Source organism: Paramormyrops kingsleyae, chromosome 5, assembly GCF_048594095.1.
Source record: "Paramormyrops kingsleyae isolate MSU_618 chromosome 5, PKINGS_0.4, whole genome shotgun sequence".
Taxonomy (NCBI): Eukaryota; Metazoa; Chordata; class Actinopteri; order Osteoglossiformes; family Mormyridae; genus Paramormyrops; species Paramormyrops kingsleyae.
Window position 1 is genome coordinate 2,012,937 of NC_132801.1, and position 22,919 is coordinate 2,035,855.

A 22,919-nucleotide genomic window follows, 5' to 3' on the forward strand; every position below is an offset into this window, starting at 1 on the left:
CACTCTGTGTCCAGTGCCTACCAGAGAGTCAGGGGGCGCTGGAAAGGTTTCATCAAACCTTTAAGAACATGCTGCGAACCTTCTGCTTGGATGCAGGAAAGGAGTGGGATGAGGGGGTACCGCTCCTCCTTTTTGCCATACGTGATACGGTGCAGGAATCAACCAGGTTTAGTCCGGCCGAATTAGTGTTTGGCCATACTGTGCGAGGTCCTCTGAAAGTGTTGCAGGAACAATGGCTGTCTCCCTGTGTATTTCCCCCTACCCAAGACGTGTGTAAATATGTTAGCGCTCTTCGTGATCGCATGTTTGCGGTCAGAGCATTAGCCAGGAGAACCCTGGGCATCTCTCAGGACAGGATGAAGAGACGATTTGACAGTTCCGCCCAACACCGATCGTTTCAAGCCGGTGATCGGGTGCTCGTTCTTCTGCCACTGCCAGGCTCCACCCTCCGCGCCCGTTTTCTGGTCCTTATGTGGTCCAAGAAAAGCTGAGCCCTACTAATTATGTGTTGGCAACCCCAGATCGTAGAAGGAAGACTCGTATGTGTCATGTGAACATGTTGAAACCCTACCTCGAATGTTCGGTGCCTCGCCCTTCGCTCGCTTCGGCTCAGCTGCCTGCTCCTGTTGGCATCGCATCTGTCACCACGTACTCGCCTGAGACAGATGACTTACATCTAGGTAGGAACTGTTTGCCTTGCGCTCGCCTTCCTAACTCCGAGGCCCTGCAGAACCTTTCGGCTCGTCTCAGACATCTGCCCCAGTCTGCTCAGACCGACCTGTCATCCCTAGTGAGTCGGTTCCGGTCCCTATTTTCGGACACCCCATCGCACACCCCTGCTGCTGAGCACGACATAGACGTCGGTGCTCACCCTCCCATTAAACAGCACCCGTATAGGGTAAATCCACAGAAACGGTCTCAGCTCGCTCGTGAAACCTCTTACCTGTTAGATACCGGTCTCGCGGTGCCCAGTAGCAGTCCTTGGTGTTCCCCGTGCCTCCTGGTTCCCAAGCCTGATGGAACGCTTCATTTTTGTACCGATTATCGGAAAGTCAACGCGGTAACCAAGCCAGATGCATACCCGCTGCTGCGTATGGAAGACTGTGTGGATCGCATTGGCTCTGCCAAGTTCGTGACCAAGTTAGAAGGGACCTGTTGAAGGGTTACTGGCAAGTTCCGTTAACTCCCCGTGCCTCTGAAATCTCTGCTTTTGCCACCCCTGATACCTTCCTCCAGTATACAGTAATGTAATGTAATGTTGTGATAATGCGCTATATAAATAAAATTGAATTGAATAATGTCCTTCGGTTTGCGTAATGCCCCGGCAACCTTCCAGAGGCTGATGCATCAGGTTCTCGGTGACGTTAGCAATTGTGAAACCTATTTAGACGACGTTGTCATTTACTCAGACACCTGGGAGCAGCACATCTGCTCGTTGGAACAAGTGTTCATGCGTTTGCAGACCGCTTCGCTCGTTCTCAACCTAGAGAAATGTGAGTTCGGACAGGCAGCCGTAAGTTATTTAGGTAAATTAGTCGGATATGGAAGGGTTAAGCCCCTGGACATCAAGGTCCAGGCTATCACTTCCTTCCCTGTTCCCCGGTCGCCTCGCGAGTTAAGACGATTTTTAGGAATGGCTGGTTATTACCGTTGTTTTTGTAAAAACTTCTCCGATGTTGTTGCGCCCCTGACCCAGCTGTTACGAAAAGGGGTGCCTTTCGTTTGGTCCCCAGCCTGCCAAGCCGCCTTCGATTCCATGAAGATGCTACTCAGCAGCTCCCCCGTCTTAGCGGCCCCAGACTTCTCTAAGCCTTTCAAACTGGAGGTGGATGCCAGTGGGATCGGTGCTGGTGCTGTCCTTTTGCAGGAGGACAACCGTGGACTTGACCACCCCGTTTGTTATTTTTCTCGGAAATTCGTGAAGCATCAATTAGCCTATAGTGCCATCGAGAAGGAGGCTCTCGCTCTCTTGTTTGCGTTACAGCATTTTGAGGTATATGTGGGGGAGACTCCCCAGCCGGTGATAGTCTACACTGACCATAATCCTTTGGTTTTCCTGTCCCGCATGTGTAATTCGAATCAGCGCCTCATGCGTTGGGCACTAATCGTGCAAGCATTCAATGTAGAGATCAGGCACAAGAAAGGTGCTAGCAATCTTGTGGCCGATGCCCTCTCGAGATCCTGACTACTGCGGGTTTGTAACGTGTTCTGTTTGTTTTCTTATGTTATTTTGTGGTTTTTGTTGCTTTTTGTTTTGGGATCTGTGTATATTGGTGACCCGTGTGGGTTCACTCTTGTGTGGGGGGGTGTTACGTGCCGTAAGTTCGGGTTACGTGCCGTAAGGAATTTGTGCCGTAAGTTTCGGGTACGTGCCGTAAGTTTAGGAGGATGCCATTGCCTGCAGGTCCTTCGGACGTCCTGCCCACTCGCCGATTGGTCAGCCGCCCCCTCGACTCCGCCCTCTGGACCTGACCCCGCCTCCCTTGCCCTCGGAGCAGTTTCCGGTTCATCGGCTGAAGAGATCGCCGCTTCGTTCATTCGTCTGCCCGCTACTTGCTTCTCGCCTGCTAGCTCGCTCTCCATTCGCTTTGCTTTGTTTGATTGATTGAATGTGTATGACTGTTTTGCCCTTGACTTCCGATTTTCGCCTCGCCTCTCGGTTTTCCCTTTTGATACCTTTGCCTTGGTTTGGTGTTTCACTAGGTGTGTAGGGAGTGTCTGCCTTTTTGTTTATTCGTTAACGTGAGGATTATTGTGTGATTGGTCAGGGAGATAGATTTAGGCATTGTTGTTTCGTTTCACCTTTATTTTGTGTTCGCTTAGGTAGTTAAGCTTGGGTTACTCGGTTGATGTGCTTTTGTTTGTTTCTTTGGCCTTTGTCACTCCTGACGTTCGTTACACCTAGTGTTTGTACTGTGCTTGTGAAAAACTATAAAAAAAACTATAAAAAAAGACTCCCTTTGTGTCCCGTGTTCCCTTCTCCTAGCCCTAGTTGTCCTGTCCTCCCCAATCCCTCCTTCCCTTTCACTTTGTTGCGGTCCAACCCTAGACTGGATCGTAACAGCTGTGTTGTTTTTCCTCCATGCATAACGCCCCTTCTTATGCCCAAATAACTCAATTTTAGTTTCATCAGTCCACAGCACCTTATTCCAAAATGAAGCTGGCTTGTCCAAATGTGCTTTAGTATAACTCAAGCGGCTCTGTTTGTGCTGTGGGCAGAGAAAAGGCTTCCTCTGCATCACTCTCGCATACAGCATCTCCTTGTGTAAAGTGCGCCGAATGGTTGAACGATGCACAGTGACTCCATCTGCAGCAAGATGATGTTGTAGGTCTTTGGTGCTGGTCTGAGGGTTGACTCTGACTGTTCTCACCATTTGTCACTTCTCCAATAAACTTCATTTCACTTCTCAAATATCACTGTGTGTGTCTCCTATATGATATATTTAACTGACATTTTTTTATCGTAACAACCAACGATTTATACAGGAAAATCATGACGATTAACAAGGTTGCCCAAACTTTTTTGCATCCCACTGTACTTCGAAAATATGGGATATGGAATGTGAAACACCACAGTGGACTTCGGGATTGACAAAGGCTAGAACAATAAACAAAACCAGTGAACTACCTACACGCGTATCGACGAAACCTCCCTCACCCAAAAGAAATGAAAACAAAAGACAATCACTAAGCTAACCCTCACTATCCACAAAATCAGAGACAAATCATTAACGTGTAGAAAACAAATGGCAGCTACACCCTACAACTCTTACACATATAATTATAAACAAGTTATTTAGAGAACACAGGGAAACCTGCGCAAAACAAATTAGGCAGATTAAATGACAACAGATTCTGACACGTGGTCAATACCAAACTTCCTTAACCTGCATAAACATAACCTGCATGATGGTTAGGGAAGAGCATTTGTAATTGAAAGATTGCAGGTTCGAATCCCCGACCAGCAAGGCATCACTGAAATTATTTAAGATAGAATATGGTGGAAATGCTGTGGAAATACCACCACAAGGGGGAGCCAAATACAAACAAACGCTCATATTTGGATGAGCAAAATAATTAGCTTTGAATACATGATGGCTCTTAAAAAAGGTCACTGAGGAGTTCCGCACTCTTACACAGACAGTTGTGTGTGACGTTCTGATCCCTGATTTCTGTCTTTACTCTTTGGTCATCATGTCTGGCTGAAGACAGAGAAGTCTCTCAGTGCAGCCGACACAGGGCCCACGATGTGTTTTTCTTCAGAAGCCTGAACCCTGGATACAGGACCTCAGTGAATGTGGAGTGGAAGGTGTAGAGGTGGGTCAGCGTGTCAGAGGAGACGCTGTAGAAGGACAGACTGCCACCTTTCCAGTCCAGGTACACCCCGATCCTGCAGGTTCTGGACTGGGGCACAGTGATATCAATAATCTCCTTTTTGTTATGATGTGCAGAGAACTTGCCAGCTGAGCAGTACAGAGCCCAGGACTTGTCCCTGTAACCGAGGCGAGCCGCGTGACACGCTGTGCTCCTCACGATCCCTTCATATGCCATCCCCACATATGCATCACATCCATCCAGCTCCGCCTCCCAGTAACAGCAGCCCTGCAGGCCCTCTCTGCACAGCACTTGGTTACAGCCAATGAATCTCCCTGGGTGATCGGGGTATGGCTGCCGTTGCCCCCTCCTGGTCACCTTTGTGCCTGCATAACTGATATATAAAAACTTGTTTGCTGTGTTGGGGTCCAGTGTCAGCTTACAGGCATCTGCAGGGGGAAAAAATAAACATGACATTACTTTTACAGTATTTTTACAGTATTTTTTTCCATTTTAAAACTCCAGACTTTCCCATGGGGTGGAAACAATTAAAACTGATGACCAGGAGCTGCAGCTAGAGGGCAGTGCACCTGCCTGTCATGAAAACCATAAGGTCCAACTGGCTGCAAAATCATTATTTGGAGGGAAAAGCACACAAGTACTTACATTTCAGAAAGTCAGATCTACGCTCGTCAACTTGGCCCAAACTGTAAGAAACAGCAAAAGAAAAGATTACAGGAGTTACAGAAAAGATCAGGGCTGTGGGGGTTCACACACAGGTGAGCCTGAGCATTTCACGCCATTGCGCTAGAAGACAAGGGAGGGTGTGGATCTTCAGTAGCAGGCTGCCGTCACGTTAAACAGCACAAAAAAATAAAGCGCTCCTGGTCCATATTGCCAGAAAGAGGGGAAATTCTGTCTTCCATCCAGGTGTCCAGATCATTTCACCCAACCCTGATCACACAGCCCTGAGTTCCCAATCTGGCATCCAGATCACTTCACCCAGCTATGATCACACACAGTCCTGAGTTCCCAATCTGGCGTCCAGATCATTTCACCCAGCTATGATCACACACAGTCCTGAGTTCCCAATCTGGCGTCCAGATCACTTCACCCAGCCATGATCACACACAGCCCTGAGTTCCCAATCTGGCGTCCAGATCACTTCACCCAGCCATGATCACACACAGCCCTGAGTTCCCAATCTGGCGTCCAGATCACTTCACCCAGCCATGATCACACACAGCCCTGAGTTCCCAATCTGGCGTCCAAATCATTTCACCCAGCTATGATCACACACAGTCCTGAGTTCCCAATCTGGCGTCCAGATCATTTCACCCAGCCATGATCACACACAGTCCTGAGTTCCCAATCTGGCGTCCAGATCACTTCACCCAACCATGATCACACAGCCCTGACTTCCCAATCTGGCGTCCAGATCACTTCACCCAGTCATGATCACACACAGTCCTGAGTTCCCAATCTGGCATCCAGATCACTTCACCCAGCCATGATCACACACAGCCCTGAGTTCCCAATCTGGCGTCCAGATCATTTCACCCAGCTATGATCACACACAGTCCTGAGTTCCCAATCTGGCGTCCGGATCACTTCACCCAGCCATGATCACACACAGCCCTGAGTTCCCAATCTGGCGTCCGGATCACTTCACCCAGCCATGATCACACAGCCCTGAGTTCCCAATCTGGCGTCCAGATCACTTCACCCAGCCATGATCACACACAGCCCTGAGTTCCCAATCTGGCGTCCAGATCACTTCACCCAGCCATGATCACACACAGCCCTGAGTTCCCAATCTGGCGTCCAGATCACTTCACCCAGCCATGATCACACACAGCCCTGAGTTCCCAATCTGGCGTCCAAATCATTTCACCCAGCCATGATCACACACAGTCCTGAGTTCCCAATCTGGCATCCAGATCATTTCACCCAGCCATGATCACACAAAGCCCTGACTTCCCAAGCTGGTGTCCTACAGTCTTTTCTCCCCTTTAGGCTGAGAAACCCATGACCCTAAATAAAGGTCCCACCCCCTCCTCCATTTCCCATGTCACATGGACCTCTCTGCCTACAGAGGACTAACTGTGTCAACTTACGTCACTTTGCAGGTGAGGTTCTTCCCCGCAGCAGAGATCAGCTCTGCCCCTGATCTGCCAGGGTTATTGTTGCTCAGGTCCAGCTCTTTGAGGTGTGGAGGGTTTGAACGGAGGGCTGAAGCCAGAGAAGCAAAACCTTGCTCTGTGATTCGACAGCTTGACAGTCTGCAGGGATGAGATATTCGTTTAGACCGGATGGATGTGGCAATCTGGCTTTCTGTATGTTACTAAACTTGTACCATTTGCATAGGTTGTAGTTTATGATCTACAGCTACATGTAGATACAGTGGTACCTCGGTACCACAAATTTCTTGAAAGAACTCGATCTGAATATCAGAAGTCGAACCGTGGACGCTGACCTAATATAAATTGTACGCGCCAGGAAATGAGTCATACTACAATGCAATTCTTAACCTAATGCATTGCGTCATGATCAGAATGCGTTGCTTTAAGCCAGCACTGTAAGCAAGTCGAACGCACCCAATGACCGGACTGGGGAAACAAACTGAAACTCGGACTTAATACAGAGGACTAATGACAACAACCAGAAACAGCTGATCACATGGGGATCACACACGAGGTTAACGAGGGGGCGTGGCACACGGAAGGAGTGGACGATCGGAGCAGGACAGGGGTAATGTTGGGATAAGATCTTTATCGTTTTGGAAGCCATTAAGAAAAAAACGCTCTTCTTGTTTTATCATGTTCATTTTGTGTTTAAATGCTAAAAAAAAAAATGTAGGCGTAATTTTGGGGGCCGGGAACCAATTAATTGGTTTTCCATTATTTCTTATGGGAAAAATTTGATCAGAACTTTTTAAGATTCGATCTGGAGTCCGGAATGGATTAAGTTCGAGAACCGAGGTACCACTGTATTAAATTTCACATTAATAAAATATAACCGGTTAAAATAAATTACTTCATTGTCTGTAGTTTCCATTGCAGACTAGGCAGTGTCTCACAGAGCACCTTCACTGCCGCGTCCCCCAGGTCATTGCTGCTGAGATCCAGACACTGCAGTTTACACTGCGGCCTTCTCAGCACGTCACAGAGCTGCTTCACTGCTGCGCTGCTCAGTTTATTAAAGCTGAGATCCAGCCTCTCCAGCTGACACCGCCGACTCATCAGCCCAGAACAGAGGATTTCCAGTGCCTGGTCCCCCAGGTCACAGTGGCTGAGATGCAGATCTACAAGGTGCAACCTGGGCGACTGGAGAACCGAGGCCAGTATTTTACACGATTCTATTGAGAGCTTGCAGTAGTTAAACCTGTAAAGGAAAACATTCAATAATCATTGCCTCTGACCACAGTCTACACCTTGCTTTTAGCTAGCAAGCCCATTCTTTCTTTTTTCAATAATGTTGTCATGCCCGGGGGGGGTCGGGCAGCCAGTTGACCTTCGACCCCCAGAGATATTTTGCTCCCTGCTTGGAGTTTTTGATTCCTCTCCTCTGTTGTCATCTAGTTTTCTTTGTCCTCCCCTGTTTCTGTACTGTTCTGTCTTAATGACAACACACTCATGTAAAATGCCTTGGAGTGACTCTGTTGCGAAAGGCGAGGCCCAAGTCTCCCCATTCTGGGCGGGGTAACATGGCCCATTGTTCTATCTTTCCTCATGGGAGTTTATTGATTCACACTTAGTCTGGCCACTCACATAGGACCCATTTGCCTTGGGAGACCCTACCTGGGGGAATTACCCCCTACAACATAGCTCCTAGGATCACAGAGGCACACAAACCCCTCCACCACGATAAGATGGTGATTCATGGAGGGGTTTGTGTGATGATGATTTCTTGAAAATAATAAGCCAGTCAGGGTTCAGTTGGGGTCTAATAAAAATTATTGAACTGCTTCACTAATGAGTCACTAGGTGATTTTTAAACAATTAAACTTGTACTACTTACACAGCAGTTTTTCTTGATCTTATCACAGGGGCAAGTCGGCAAAGACCCGCATCTGGCACGTTAAACTTCTTCAGATCAAACTCATCACAAACATTGTGTGGCAGCATAAGTACGTATGCCAGTGCTGAACACTCTGTCAGAGAAAGCTTCGTAGCTGAACCAGAGCTTTCAAGGTTTTGGACTTTCTCCACTAGAGAGCTGTAATTCAGCTCCATCAAACAGTGCACAAGGTTGATGCCTCTGTCTGGAGAAATCTTCCTCCCATTCAGAATTTTGATGATGTACTGGGTTGTTCTCATAATGCTATGTGAGCTTTCTTTTCTCAAAGGCAGAAGGTTTTCAAGAAGACGCTGATTGGAGTCCAGTGAAATTCCCAGTAGGAAGCGAAGGAAAAGATCCAGGTGTCCTTTTTCACACCTAAGGGCCGTATCCACTGCAGCTTTGTGCAAGCCATGTAAAACTCTAGGCTTCATCTTGAAAAAATCTACCAGTGGCTTCATGTTCTTGTTGACAAATAAATAAAACACATGAAGAGCAGCAAGATACTCTTGAATGGTGAGGTGAACAAAACAGTACATCTTCATCTGAACTGAAAAACATTCCTCTTTTATTATTTCTGTGCAGATTCCAGAGTATAAAACGTCACGGACATCTATACCACAATCTTTCAAGTCCTTCTCAGAAAACAAGGCATTCTCTTTAACCAGCTCTTGAAAAGCTAGTTTCCCTAGATTCTGAATGATCTTCTGATGATCTTCTGCTGTCGTCCTTGAACCTCGATTATTCTTTTCAAAATACTTATTGTTTCTATTGATTTGAATGAGCAGGAAGTGAGTGTACATTTGTGTCAAAGTCGTGGGAATTTCTCTATCTTTCTGAGTAAAAACCTTTTGAAGAACAGTGGCTACAATCCAACAGCAAAGCGGTATGTGGCACATAATGTAGATGCTTCTGTTTGACTTGACATGTGACATTATTTTGGTAACTAGGTTACCATCAGAGAATCTCTTCCTGAAGTACTCTTCCTTCTGGAAATCATTGAATCCTTGTATTATTGTTATTCGGTCGACACATTCAGGGGGGATCTGACTGGCTGCTGCTGGTCGGGAGGTGATCCAGAGGCAGGCAGAGCGAAACATATTCCCCCGGATGAGGTTTGTTAGCAATTCACCCAAAGGCAGTTCCTTTTTTAAGGAGCAATTGCACTCATTATACTTGAATTTCAAAGGAAATCGACACTCATCAAAGCCATCAAAGATAAACAAAATGTTGTAGTTTTCAAGTCCTAGTAGCTCCTCTATTTCTGGGTAGAATTGATAAATAAGTTTCATTAGACTGAATTTTTGCTTCATTATATTCAGTTCACGAAAACTAAATTGGAAAACAAAATCGATGTCTTGATTCTCTTTGCCATCTGCCCAGTCAAGAATGAACTTGTTCACAGAAACCGTCTTTCCAATTCCCGCAATCCCCTTCGTCAGCACAGTTCTGATGGTTTTCATTTCACCTTTTAAGGGTTTTAAGATATCATGTATAGAAATTGTAGACGTTTCCTTTATGGGGGCAATTTCAATCTGACATATCTCATGTTCATCAATTACCCCTTCGATGTCACCTTCTGTTATGTCGAGGTTTATAAACACACTATTCAGATGAATCGATTTCCCTGCCCGTGGAATTCCCTCAGATACGTTTTCAAATTTTCTCTTCAGATTAGATTTATGCTTTTCCTGGACAACTGAAAAGCCATAATCTAGAAGGAAAAAAGTTGAGTGATTAAAGGGAATGGCAATACATGCAAATAGACACACCCTAAAATGACAAATAAGCCTACTTTTAAACCTGGTACTGAACAGTGGAACTTCAACCCTCATCTCTTCCAAGAAGACATCGACAAACTCACCCTCAGTGACCTTCCCTGCACTGCTCTCTGTCTACATGGACTATTGCATTATCACAGTCACACTTGGTATCACTGGATGCTCTTTTCTAATATTTTACAGTAACACTTATCTGGTATGAACCAAGTTCTCGTGGTGATTTGATTTGAATAGCCTTTCTGATGTTAGGCTCTAACCATGAGTTTTATAGCACTTGTACCAATTCTAATTTGCAATAGTTCTAGTGGCTTATTGGAAGCCCAGTCTAGTAGCACATGTAGCCAAGCTGGCGCCTCAACAGCTGCACACTGGAAGATATAAGGGTCATCTTACGATTTTATTGTACATAGTTATTAACTTTTGTCCTTTTTTATTATTATTGTCTGGTGTTGCTGATTATGGTTTTTCTTTATCTACTGTCACCTAACAGCCAACAGGTGGCGTAAGAGTACACACCTCGTCTCACTGATGTTATGCAAGTCGAAAAAAAAAAAAAACTGACCTGTTCTTGGTTTCTTTGGCTCTGAGCATGATGATGGATCCATCTTTGGGGAAAAACATTGAAAAACGTCTTTACATTAAATCGTATTATTCACTGCACTGCTGTTCAGCCTCTCGCTAAACCGGGGGGGAGCATCTAGCCCCCGATTCACTGCACTGCTGTTCAGCCTCTTGCTAAACCGGGGGGGGGGGCATCTAGCCCTCGATTCACTGCACTGCTGTTCAGCCTCTCGCTAAACCAGGGGGGGGGGGGAGCATCTAGCCCTCGTTTCACTGCACTGCTGTTCAGCCTCTCGCTAAACCAGGGGGGGGGGGAGCATCTAGCCCCCGATTCACTGCACTGCTGTTCAGCCTCTTGCTAAACCAGGGGAGGGGGGGGAGCATCTAGCCCCCAGGGCATATGCGACCTGCAGTGCAGTTTGATCTGGCCCAGGAGGCATTTCATAAATACAAAAAAAATTAAAAATAGTGGACAGCAGGGCCGGATTGCATAAAACTTCCTAAGAATGGTCTTAGCAAAAAGTAGGACATAAGAGCATCGTATAAAGCTGCTAAAAGTAACTTTCAGCAAAGTCTAAGCCCAATTCCTAAGTGCTGACGGAGCCAGCATTTAAGTGTCGTGAAATGAGGACTACAAATAAAATCCCGCCCCAAATACTGAGTTCAACCAATAGAGGAGCTGCACGGTGAATATATTAATGACATTAAACCGTTAATGTAGGGCTTTATACAACATACCTTTCTGTGATCATACCTTTAATTGGTTGTACGAAAATCTACCTAGCACACCACCAATCAATTTCCACTAATAGATGCGCATGTTGTATAAATTATGGGTCAAACGCAAAACTCATAGCAAGACATTGGATTCTAAAAGAAAACCAAACTGGACGACAAACAAAACGGTTCTTGTGGCACAGTTGGTGCTTAAATGGAAGGAGGTAGTGCGAGGAAAGTGTGGCCCAGCTGTTACAAGCACGGACAAAAAAGCTTAGGGGGCTATTGCAAGCTCCGTAAATGCTGCGTCACCTCGGACAAGGTGTTCAGCAGAGGAATGTGAAAAAAGGTGGTATAATGCTTTATCGACCTCACGAAAGGAAATCACAGTTTATAAAGCAAGCATGCAAGCTACAGGTTTGTGTCATTACTTATATTGCTCTTATGACCCTCGCTATAATAGATGATGATGATGATAATAATAATAATTATTATTATTATTATATTTTTCCAGTTGCCAAAAACGTAGCATCATTATCACCTTCAGTTCAACTGTAGGTGCATTTTTAGGTGACGTAGGAGATTGTATCCGGTTCCTAATTAGGTTGGTAACAAAAAGGATGCCCTCATGATCGAGTCTGTACCTTTTTATCAATTCATTATTGTCGTACGTCTGCAGGACGTCCTTTCTTTGACGGAAAGTGCGCGGTCTCCGTCTGGGTGCGCGTAGTGCAGCTGCCATCATTCAGCTCCTAACTGGCTTAGGGGTCCTCTCCAGCTCTCTTAAATAATTTAGGAGCTGAGACCAAGTCTTAACACTTAAGAATGTTTATGCATGCCACTTATTCTTAAGTCTGGGAGTAGGAGCAAAATCACGTCACTCTTAGAATTGTGACGCATTTAAGAGTGAAATTTTACTCTGAGAAGTTTTATGCATACCGGCCCAAATCTGTGTCACTTTAAGGCAAAAAATCCGATTTGAGTCACTTCAGCATGGCAGTGTGAACGTAGCCAGACAAATATTTTGTTAACATGGACAGTGAGCTAGTGAGATGGCCCCCACCCATGCAGTAAATGAGCAATGTATAGTATTCAAAATAAAAGTTTTAGTTATCAATATGACCCTATAAAACATCTAAGTGGATAATACCTCACCAGATTTTTCCCACCCCAGTACAGTTTCCCTTAGACTTGTAAAATCTCCAGAAGAACCTCACCTGAGCTCTCTGTGTTTCATTCAAGGAATCAGTAGAATCCATCAGTCCATCACTTGGCGGTGAATGTTGTCTGACAAAAGATTTTGAGAAAAACAAAACTGAAACCTAAAATAAACAGACGAATTTTTAAAAATTCTAGATTTTACAAACAATTTTATTATTTCATCATAAAATGCAGTGCTTTGGCACAAAAAGCATAGAAAATTAAATACAATAACAGATAATACACTTATGGTACACATTGACTGCCAGAATGACAATAAAGAAAACATGCATTTAGAAGTGTGCAAATAGCTACTAATTAACAAAAACAGAAATAACCCTTCCTTTGCCGCTTCTGGCCACGCCCCCCTCCATCCCCATAAATAACAGCACTAAGCATGAGACCCCTACCTTTGCCGCTTCTGGCCACGCCCTCCTCCATCCCCATAAATAACAGCACTAAGCATGAGACCCCTACCTTTGCCGCTTCTGGCCACGCCCCCCTCCATCCCCATAAAGAACAGCACTAAGCATGAGACCCCTACCTTTGCTGCTTCTGGCCACGCCCCCCTCCATCCCCATAAACAACAGCACTAAGCATGAGACCCCTACCTTTGCCGCTTCTGGCCACGCCCCCCTCCATCCCCATAAACAACAGCACTAAGCATGAGACCCCTACCTTTGCCGCTTCTGGCCACGCCCCCCTCCATCCCCATAAATAACAGGACTAAGCATGAGACCCCTACCTTCGCCGCTTCTGGCCACGCCCCCCTCCATCCCCATAAACAACAGCACTAAGCATGAGACCCCTACCTTTGCCGCTTCTGGCCACGCCCCCCTCCATCCCCATAAATAACAGGACTAAGCATGAGACCCCTACCTTTGCCGCTTCTGGCCACGCCCCCCCCCATCCCCATAAACAACAGCACTAAGCATGAGACCCCTACCTTTGCCGCTTCTGGCCACGCCCCCCCCCATCCCCATAAATAACAGGACTAAGCATGAGACCCCTACCTTTGCCGCTTCTGGCCACGCCCCCCTCCATCCCCATAAACAACAGCACTAAGCATGAGACCCCTACCTTTGCCGCTTCTGGCCACGCCCCCCTCCATCCCCATAAATAACAGGACTAAGCATGAGACCCCTACCTTTGCCGCTTCTGGCCACGCCCCCCTCCATCCCCATAAACAACAGCACTAAGCATGAGACCCCTACCTTTGCCGCTTCTGGCCACGCCCCCCTCCATCCCCATAAATAACAGGACTAAGCATGAGACCCCTACCTTTGCCGCTTCTGGCCACGCCCCCCCCCATCCCCATAAATAACAGGACTAAGCATGAGACCCCTACCTTTGCCGCTTCTGGCCACGCCCCCCCCCATCCCCATAAATAACAGGACTAAGCATGAGACCCCTACCTTTGCCGCTTCTGCCCACGCCCCCCTCCATCCCCATAAATAACAGGACTAAGCATGAGACCCCTACCTTTGCCGCTTCTGGCCACGCCCCCCTCCATCCCCATAAATAACAGCACTAAGCATGAGACCCCTACCTTTGCCGCTTCTGGCCACGCCCCCCTCCATCCCCATAAATAACAGCACTAAGCATGAGACCCCTACCTTTGCCGCTTCTGGCCACGCCCCCCCCCCCATCCCCATAAATAACAGGACTAAGCATGAGACCCCTACCTTTGCCGCTTCTGGCCACGCCCCCCTCCATCCCCATAAATAACAGCACTAAGCATGAGACCCCTACCTTTGCCGCTTCTGGCCACGCCCCCCTCCATCCCCATAAATAACAGGACTAAGCATGAGACCCCTACCTTTGCCGCTTCTGGCCACGCCCCCCTCCATCCCCATAAATAACAGCACTAAGCATGAGACCCCTACCTTTGCCGCTTCTGGCCACGCCCCCCTCCATCCCCATAAATAACAGGACTAAGCATGAGACCCCTACCTTTGCCGCTTCTGGCCACGCCCCCCTCCATCCCCATAAATAACAGGACTAAGCATGAGACCCCTACCTTCGCCGCTTCTGCTCACGCCCCCCCTCCATCCCCATAAATAACAGCACTAAGCATGAGACCCCTACCTTTGCCGCTTCTGGCCACGCCCCCCTCCATCCCCATAAATAACAGGACTAAGCATGAGACCCCTACCTTTGCCGCTTCTGGCTACGCCCCACTCCATTCACATCACCTACAACAAAAAGACGACAAAGACCACACTATTGATACGTGAAATTGTCATTAATCCATCACACAGGCTTTTCATTCCCTCCATTTCTCATGCCACACCTACAGTGGATGGTCACAGTGTACATACAGTGTAGTGTGCAACACTGTGTCAATGACTCAAATGAGTCTAACTGGGGTGGCATGACACAAGGTTAAACAGAGAATTAACTTCTCTCAGCATTATGCCTTAAATCAGATTTTATTAGACAAGCTTGGAGAGCAATAAAGATGCGGATAATGGGTGATAACAGTCAGGTAATAAAACCAAAAAATGTATTTTCTATACTTTTCATTGTAAATTCCTATTTGCTTTTTTGCATTTATGATTAGTACTAATATTAATTACCGATGTGCCACCTGCCTTTTCAAGCTCAATTTAAATAAAACTGACATCTGCTTGGACACCTGTACAAACTTTTGTCCTTGACATCAAGTTTATACAATATTAATAACAAATAAAGACGTCTCACACCCTGCATCCCTTCCCCCTCGTTCTCTCCGTTGTTTCCTCTCATTACAGCCCTCGTGTGGATCACCTCAGGTGCCTCTCATCAGTGATGTATTTACTGCCCCCCTGTCTTGAGCTCCCCAGTCCAGTCATTGATGTTGCTGCCTGCCTGTGCTCCTCAGCATGCCCTGATCCTCCCTACCCCATGTTGACCCCTCGTGGTCCATTTCCTTGCTTGTAGTTTCATATAATAAAGTCCCTTTTGGTTTTCCCCATGCCTGCCTTCACCTCCATCCTTGCCTTTGATGTGAAAACATTCTTCATGTGCTGAAAATTGTCATTTTTGTCAGTATTTGGGTAAGATCTATCTATGTCACTGTACCATGAAGATCACTTCAGGTCTTCTTTACCATGTAACATCCAGTTGACTGTTTTTTTAAATAACATATAAATGGAACCTCCCTTTCCTGGTTGTACCGCCTTTACTGTGATCTTTGTGTAATGTAATGTACATTTGCGGACAAATGGTCCCTGGTTACTGTGGCCAAGGAGGGGATGCTGTGCAAACTTGCTGGCATCTGGACAAGGCCTCCCACCCTCTGCACTGCACCCAAAACACTAACCATAACCCACCCTCTGCACTGCACCCAAAACACTAACCATAACCCACCCTCTGCACTGCACCCAAAACACTAACCATAACCCACCCTCTGCACTGCACCCAAAACACTAACCATAACCCACACTCTGCACTGCACCCAAAACACTAACCATAACCGACCCTCTGCACTGCACCCAAAACACTAACCATAACCCACCCTCTGCACTGCACCCAAAACACTAACCATAACCCACCCTCTGCACTGCACCCAAAACACTAACCATAACCCACCCTCTGCACTGCACCCAAAACACTAACCATAACCCACCCTCTGCACTGCACCCAAAACACTAACCACAACCATAACCCACCCTCTGCACTGCACCCCAAACACTAACCATAACCCACCCTCTGCACTGCACCCAAAACACTAACCATAACCCACCTTCTGCACTGCACCCCAGACACTAAGCATAACCCTAACCCATTCTCTGCACTGCACCCCAAACACTAACCAAAACCCACCTTCTGCACTGCACCCCGAACACTAACCATAACCCACCTTCTGCACTGCACCCCAAACACTAACCACAACCCTAACTCACCCTCTGCACTGCACCCCGAACACTAACCATAACCCACCTTCTGCACTGCACCCCAAACACTAACCACAACCCTAACCCACCCTCTGCACTGCACCCCAAACACTAACCATAACCCACCCTCTGCACTGCACCCCAAACACTAACCATAACCCACCTTCTGCACTGCACCCCGAACACTAACCACAACCCTAACCCACCCTCTGCACTGCACCCAAAACACTAACCATAACCCACCTTCTGCACTGCACCCCGAACACTAAGCATAACACTAACCCATTATCTGCACTGCACCCCAAACACTACCCATAACCCACCTTCTGTACTGCACCCCAAACACTACCCATAACCCACCTTCTGCACTGCACCCCAGACACTAAGTATAACCCTAACCCATTCTCTGCACTGCACCCCAAACACTAAGCATAACCCTAACCCATCCCCTGCACTGCACCCCAATCACTACCCATAAGCCCTAACTCTAGCCAACCCTCTGCACTGCACTCCATCCAGGATGGGACGCCAACCCATTGCAGGACATAAAATAAACCAAAAAACTGCATATTATTTAAATGTATCGAAAAAATATTTGCATTAAAGAGGTTTCATACAGTAATGATTGGCATGCTATGTATTTATTAAAGGATTAAAAAAAAGCAAAACACAAAAATACAGATGTAAAGTTATTCACCCTTATGTAACTGTTGTAACAAACATAGAATGCTGAATTCCCAGTAAGCTGAAGGACAAAGTGAGGTACTACTCTATACCTCCTTGATGGTGATGCAAACAGTAACATCTTCACACAACATAATCAGTAATTAAGACACATCAGCGTTATCATTCCAATCAGTGCTACACCCACATAAAAGGACCAGATAGCACCAGTGGAATTACATACAGTGCATAGCTATCCTGCTTAATGAGTCATCATTCACGTAGTCATTCTGGAATAATCAGACTTAATCAAGGCTACACCCACTGAGACACAAGGTACATTAGACATTCTTTACCTTGGAGATGGATGTTGAAATTTACATCACCAGTAATATGGGACTGACAGATTTGGGGGGCAGCAGCGTTGCTTCCAGTATGAGCCGTGATGGCAGTCTGGATACCAGGAATCGGGGTTGTGCTGGTCCCAGGCAGAGAAGTTCTTCCATTTTCTTCAGCAGGGTTATTAACGTGATGTTGTCCAGCTGGAGAGATAGACATACTTTGACAGCGATGGAGCTAATCTCCATTACAGAATTCAGGAGCAGCCCTCTCACCTAGTTATATTCACATAAACATGCTGCCAAATGTCTAATTAGTAAGGCACAGATCACATACCCCCAAACCCACCCATCCATCCATCCATCTTATCAGCCCTGTTGTTGTTGCTGTTGTCTTTGCTGGTGTCTTTGATGTTCTCTCTTTACCTGTGTCATGTTTTGTTCATTATGCCTCTTGTACTGGCACCTGCAGCTCTGTCTCCCTTCACCCGGGCCCAGTAGTTTGTGACAGAATGTTTGACTCTAACCAAAGCATGCAGTGAATCCTGTTCCTGTCCTGTTACTCCCGAGTTCCGTTTTCCGAGTCTCAAGGTTTCCACAGGCTGGTCCCCAGTCCAGCTCTGTTCCCAGTCCAAGTTGCCAGTACTGTCTCTGATCCAGTCCATCAGCTCATTGCCAGTCCAGACCATTTCCAGTCAGGTCCAGTCTCGGTACCAATACAAGGCCCATCCACTGTGCCTCCTACCTATTGTGTTTGCCCAGTGTGTTACCCTAGTGCAGGGTTCTTCAAATCTGGACCTCGATTCCAAATCCAGGCCTTGTTTTCAGTTCTCCCAGGTACAGTAGTTAGTTTAATAATTACTGATTCTGATTGGTCAGATGCTTCACACCTGACTGACAGGTAAAGGAAGGCTGGAAAACCAGCAGGGCTCAGACCTCGAGGACCGTGATTTGAATAACCAATTATCCTGCCCTGATTGCCCTCTTGTGTGGTACCTGTCTTTTTCCCTTTATATGTTAGGGTTAGGCCCTGCTGCATTTTTCCCTTTATATGTTAGGGTTAGGCCCTGGCTCGTCAGTTGAGCATTTGTCATTGTAGGTGTTGCTATAGCTGGTGGGGGTTGTTTGCCTTTACCCCTTGTATCTGTGTACTGCTTTGTGTATTAAACCCCTTGTACTCACACCTGAATTCCTGCGTGAATTACCAGTCACTGCAGAAGCAAATATCTTCTACACTCAGCACTTGCAATTATTATTATGCACTGTATAATTGCCTACTTACTATAACAAAAGTAGAATAATTTAAAACAATATGAATATTTTAAAATTAATTTGCCACCATCAGCATCAAGAATGTTGCTGATGTAGAAAGGGCCATTGTGTGATGTTTCTTGCTACGACTGCTTAATTTGATCATTACTTAGAGGACTGATTGGCTGAAGTGGTGTCACACCTGGGTTTGAAGAGCTGACCTAAAGGTCTTCTCAAAAACCTGCATATACACTGTATCACTGAGGATTAGACTGTCTACCCCTGATCTATGTTAACTAGCTACTAACCTTTTTTAGCGTTGGTATTCCAGATGTTTTCTTTCATGCTTCTTTCTTGCTGAGTCCTTCTGCTACAAATGTTAGCTTAATACATTACCTTTAAAAAAACAAATGTTTGATGTAAAAATAGAGTACAGTATCGCCTAACGGATATTTGTCACACTAGTACATTTACAGTACAGTATACTAATGTTAGCCCTAATAATTCATAGAACACGGCATTGGCTGCAGTTTTCTTTTGCATTCACACTAAGGTAAATGAGTAAACGAACGGGACTGTAAACTCATTGACAGAAGTCATATACATAACCGAGGTACAATTCAATAAAATACGTAAAGGAAACATGTACTGTACGTACAGAGTACATGTATTAAATCAATAAAAAATTACGTAAAGACGTACAGAAATAATAAATTGTAAAAGTACCATGTCTGCGCTAACCACGAAAAAGCGTTGGTATTCCATTATTATTCCATCCATCCATCCATCCACCAAACTGCTTATCCTACTGGGTCGCGGGGAGTCTGGAGAGTATCCTGGAACAACCCAGGATGGGGGGCCAGCCCACTGCAGGGCACACTCACACACCATTCACTCACACATACACACCTATGGGCAATTTCAGTAACCCCAATCAGCCTCAGCATGTCTTTGGACTGTGGGGGGGAACCGGAGTACCCCGATGAAAACCCACGACGACATGGAGAGAACATGCAAACTCCACACACATGGAACCCAGGCGGAGACTTGAACCGGCCCTGGTCCCAGAGGTGTGAGGCAACAGTGCTAACCACTGCATCGTCCTGCCACCCCGAAAAATACATACACACAATGAAAAAATATTTAACAAAAAACAGTATTTTCGCGGATCTGTGAATTCGCGAATCACGAAGCGCGAAAGCAGGAGGACTAACTGTACACATAAAAAAATCAACAGTAGTTTCAGTCAGTCCGATATGCAGATGGTCATAGCTTACACAGCCCGAAGCAATAAATACAAGTGGTATAATGACAAAACGATTCGAATTGAAAATCGGGAGTCGAAATTTGTTTTTAAACGACCACATCGATTCGACCTTCCATTCCGGGCCAAAATACGGAATAATTCCGTAAAAAACTGATAAAGCGATCAAAATTGACACACCTGTTGTGTTATTATTACCACATATTAATGTAATATTTTACATGTTAAGATCTTGTGATCCGTTTCGCTTACCTGGTCTCGGATAGTTTTGCAGTGCCGATAAATACAGTGATTTCTTTTGGGAAAAATTATGTACTGTAGGACACTTTAATCACATTAAACTGTGCATGCAATTATTAGCCTATATGAATAACAATGAGTATTATGTATCCTGAGAAGGAGATATAGATATATCAGTAGTAAATTACAAAGTTTTTTCCTAACATTGAAAAACGAAACTACGCATTTTCAAATCCCGCGCCTTCCATCTTAGAGGAAAGGCCGCCTCTGCAGCGCATCTGCCTCTGCGCTCTTTTATAACATGTAGCTTCCGCAAAAACATTGTTTCATAAATTAATTGGCGGTATTTTTTTCTACAGTTGTTTTACTAAGATTTTTTATAGTATTCACTTTTTAACAAAATATTGACTTTTTTTTTTATTGACGTTAGTATAATCCGTGGTTTTATCAAAGTGAAAGTAATTATCTTAATCCCGCCTCTATGGAGTCAGAATAGTGCCATATGTACTTGTATGTGTATAAATTAGTGCCAAAATTATTTATATGCGCAAGTGTGAGTTTGCACTCGCAGGTTGGTATTTGCAAGAGGACTTGGATTTGCAATACAGGTTTTGTACTTGAAAATCATTCTATCTTTGTAAAAAATATTTTTATGAAGATGTTTGGTTTCGCATTTACAAAAAATATTGACTTGTATTTGCAAAATATTTTTTTTTGCGAATGAAAATTGTGTTCAGTGCGAGCAAATTTCTTTTTACGGGTGCAAATTGGAAAGTACACATACAAGTACATATGGCACTATTCTGACTCCATACTCCTCCCTTTGATTAAATGAACCAGAATGTAATGCAAGTAAAAACATTATTATAAGGTATTTCAAATAGCAAGAGGAGGAAATATTTCCAATTTTATTCATGAACTGCTTGATCAATTGCCCCAAATTGCATTGAGTGCGTAAATAAATTCAGGTATTTTGTTAGTTTCATTTGTCGCATGGTGTTGCCAATTAAACAAAGGCAAAAAATGTGTGTACACATGGTTTGAACAAAGTTACTGACACAGCACGCACATTCTCATGTTATGCATACGTATAAATTCCAAATACATGAAGAGTTTTTTTGTCCTCCAGTTTGTTCTCTGTAAGTAAGAACAAGCTGCCCATGACAGGCAGCCATAAACAGCAGCACCCAGGCAGCTGGGGGTAAAGAGCCAGGCTCTGTGAGCCTCAGACGTGCCGAGGCCAGACTCAAACCAACAACCTTCTGATGACAGGCAGCCATCCACAGCAGCACCCAGGCAGCTGGGGGATACGAGCCAGGCTCTGTGAGCCTCAGACGTGCCGAGGCCAGACTCAGACCAACAACCTTCTGATGACAGGCAGCCATCCACAGCAGCACCCAGGCAGCTGGGGGTTAAGAGCCAGGCTCTGTGAGCCTCAGACGTGCCGAGGCCAGACTCAGACCAACAACCTTCTGATGACAGGCAGCCATCCACAGCAGCACCCAGGCAGCTGGGGGTTAAGAGCCAGGCTCTGTGAGCCTCAGACGTGCCGAGGCCAGACTCAGACCAACAACCTTCTGATGGCAGGCAGCCATAAACAGCAGCACCCAGGCAGCTGGGGGTTAAGAGCCAGGCTCTGTGAGCCTCAGACGTGCCGGGGCCAGACTCAGACCAACAACCTTCTGATGACAGGCAGCCATAAACAGCAGCACCCAGGCAGCTGGGGGTTAAGAGCCAGGCTCTGTGAGCCTCAGACGTGCCGGGGCCAGACTCAGACCAACAACCTTCTGATGACAGGCAGCCATAAACAGCAGCACCCAGGCAGCTGGGGGTTAAGAGCCAGGCTCTGTGAGCCTCAGAAGTGCCGAGGCCAGACTCAAACCAACAACCTTCTGATGACAGGCAGCCATCCACAGCAGCACCCAGGCAGCTGGGGGTTAAGAGCCAGGCTCTGTGAGCCTCAGACGTGCCGAGGCCAGACTCAAACCAACAACCTTCTGATGACAGGCAGCCATCCACAGCAGCACCCAGGCAGCTGGGGGTTAAGAGCCAGGCTCTGTGAGCCTCAGACGTGCCGAGGCCAGACTCAGACCAACTACCTTCTGATGACAGGCAGCCATAAACAGCAGCACCCAGGCAGCTGGGGGTTAAGAGCCAGGCTCTGTGAGCCTCAGACGTGCCGAGGCCAGACTCAGACCAACAACCTTCTGATGACAGGCAGCCATCCACAGTGAGTCCTTATGGAGGTCTGTGGTGGCCACGCCCGCCTGTGTAGGCACCATGACGGGCTCTGTCAATCCCACATGGGGGTCTGTGGTGGCCACGCCCGCCTGTGTAGGCACCATGATGGGCTCTGCTGATTGACAGGTGTATCGTTATATAGCAGCTTTAGTCCCACCCCCATGGTGTTTGTGATAAGGGTCCACTTCTATCTTTACTGGTTAATTCTAACAGACATTATAGGAGGCTGGAACACATTTGAGTTAAAGTGTCTAAATTCTTCCTTAAAGTTTGTTGGCTTAATGTTTTATTCTATTTTAAAATAGCGCATTTTATACCAATTTGAAACAACACATTGAAGTTAAAGTGTTTCATTCCTTCTTTAAAACCTGTGCCTATTTCCACCTGGTGTGCGCTTCCTGGGATTGTGTAA

General features: G+C 46.1%; 1 protein-coding gene across 1 annotated transcript; it reads right to left on the minus strand.

Moving 5' to 3' along the window:
• Positions 1-2,908: 2,908 nt before the first annotated feature.
• Positions 2,909-20,520, minus strand: LOC111858877 (protein NLRC3-like). Its single transcript, XM_072711838.1, has 11 exons — positions 20,279-20,520; positions 19,071-19,158; positions 17,530-17,715; positions 14,788-14,827; positions 12,650-12,719; positions 10,717-10,759; positions 8,335-10,087; positions 7,351-7,698; positions 6,432-6,596; positions 4,981-5,021; positions 2,909-4,763 (listed from the first exon to the last, which is right to left on the minus strand). Exons 2-11 carry the CDS (start codon positions 19,105-19,107, stop codon positions 4,222-4,224), a joined length of 3,225 nt encoding a protein of 1,074 aa, XP_072567939.1. The 5' UTR covers positions 19,108-19,158; positions 20,279-20,520; the 3' UTR covers positions 2,909-4,221.
• Positions 20,521-22,919: the final 2,399 nt, after the last annotated feature.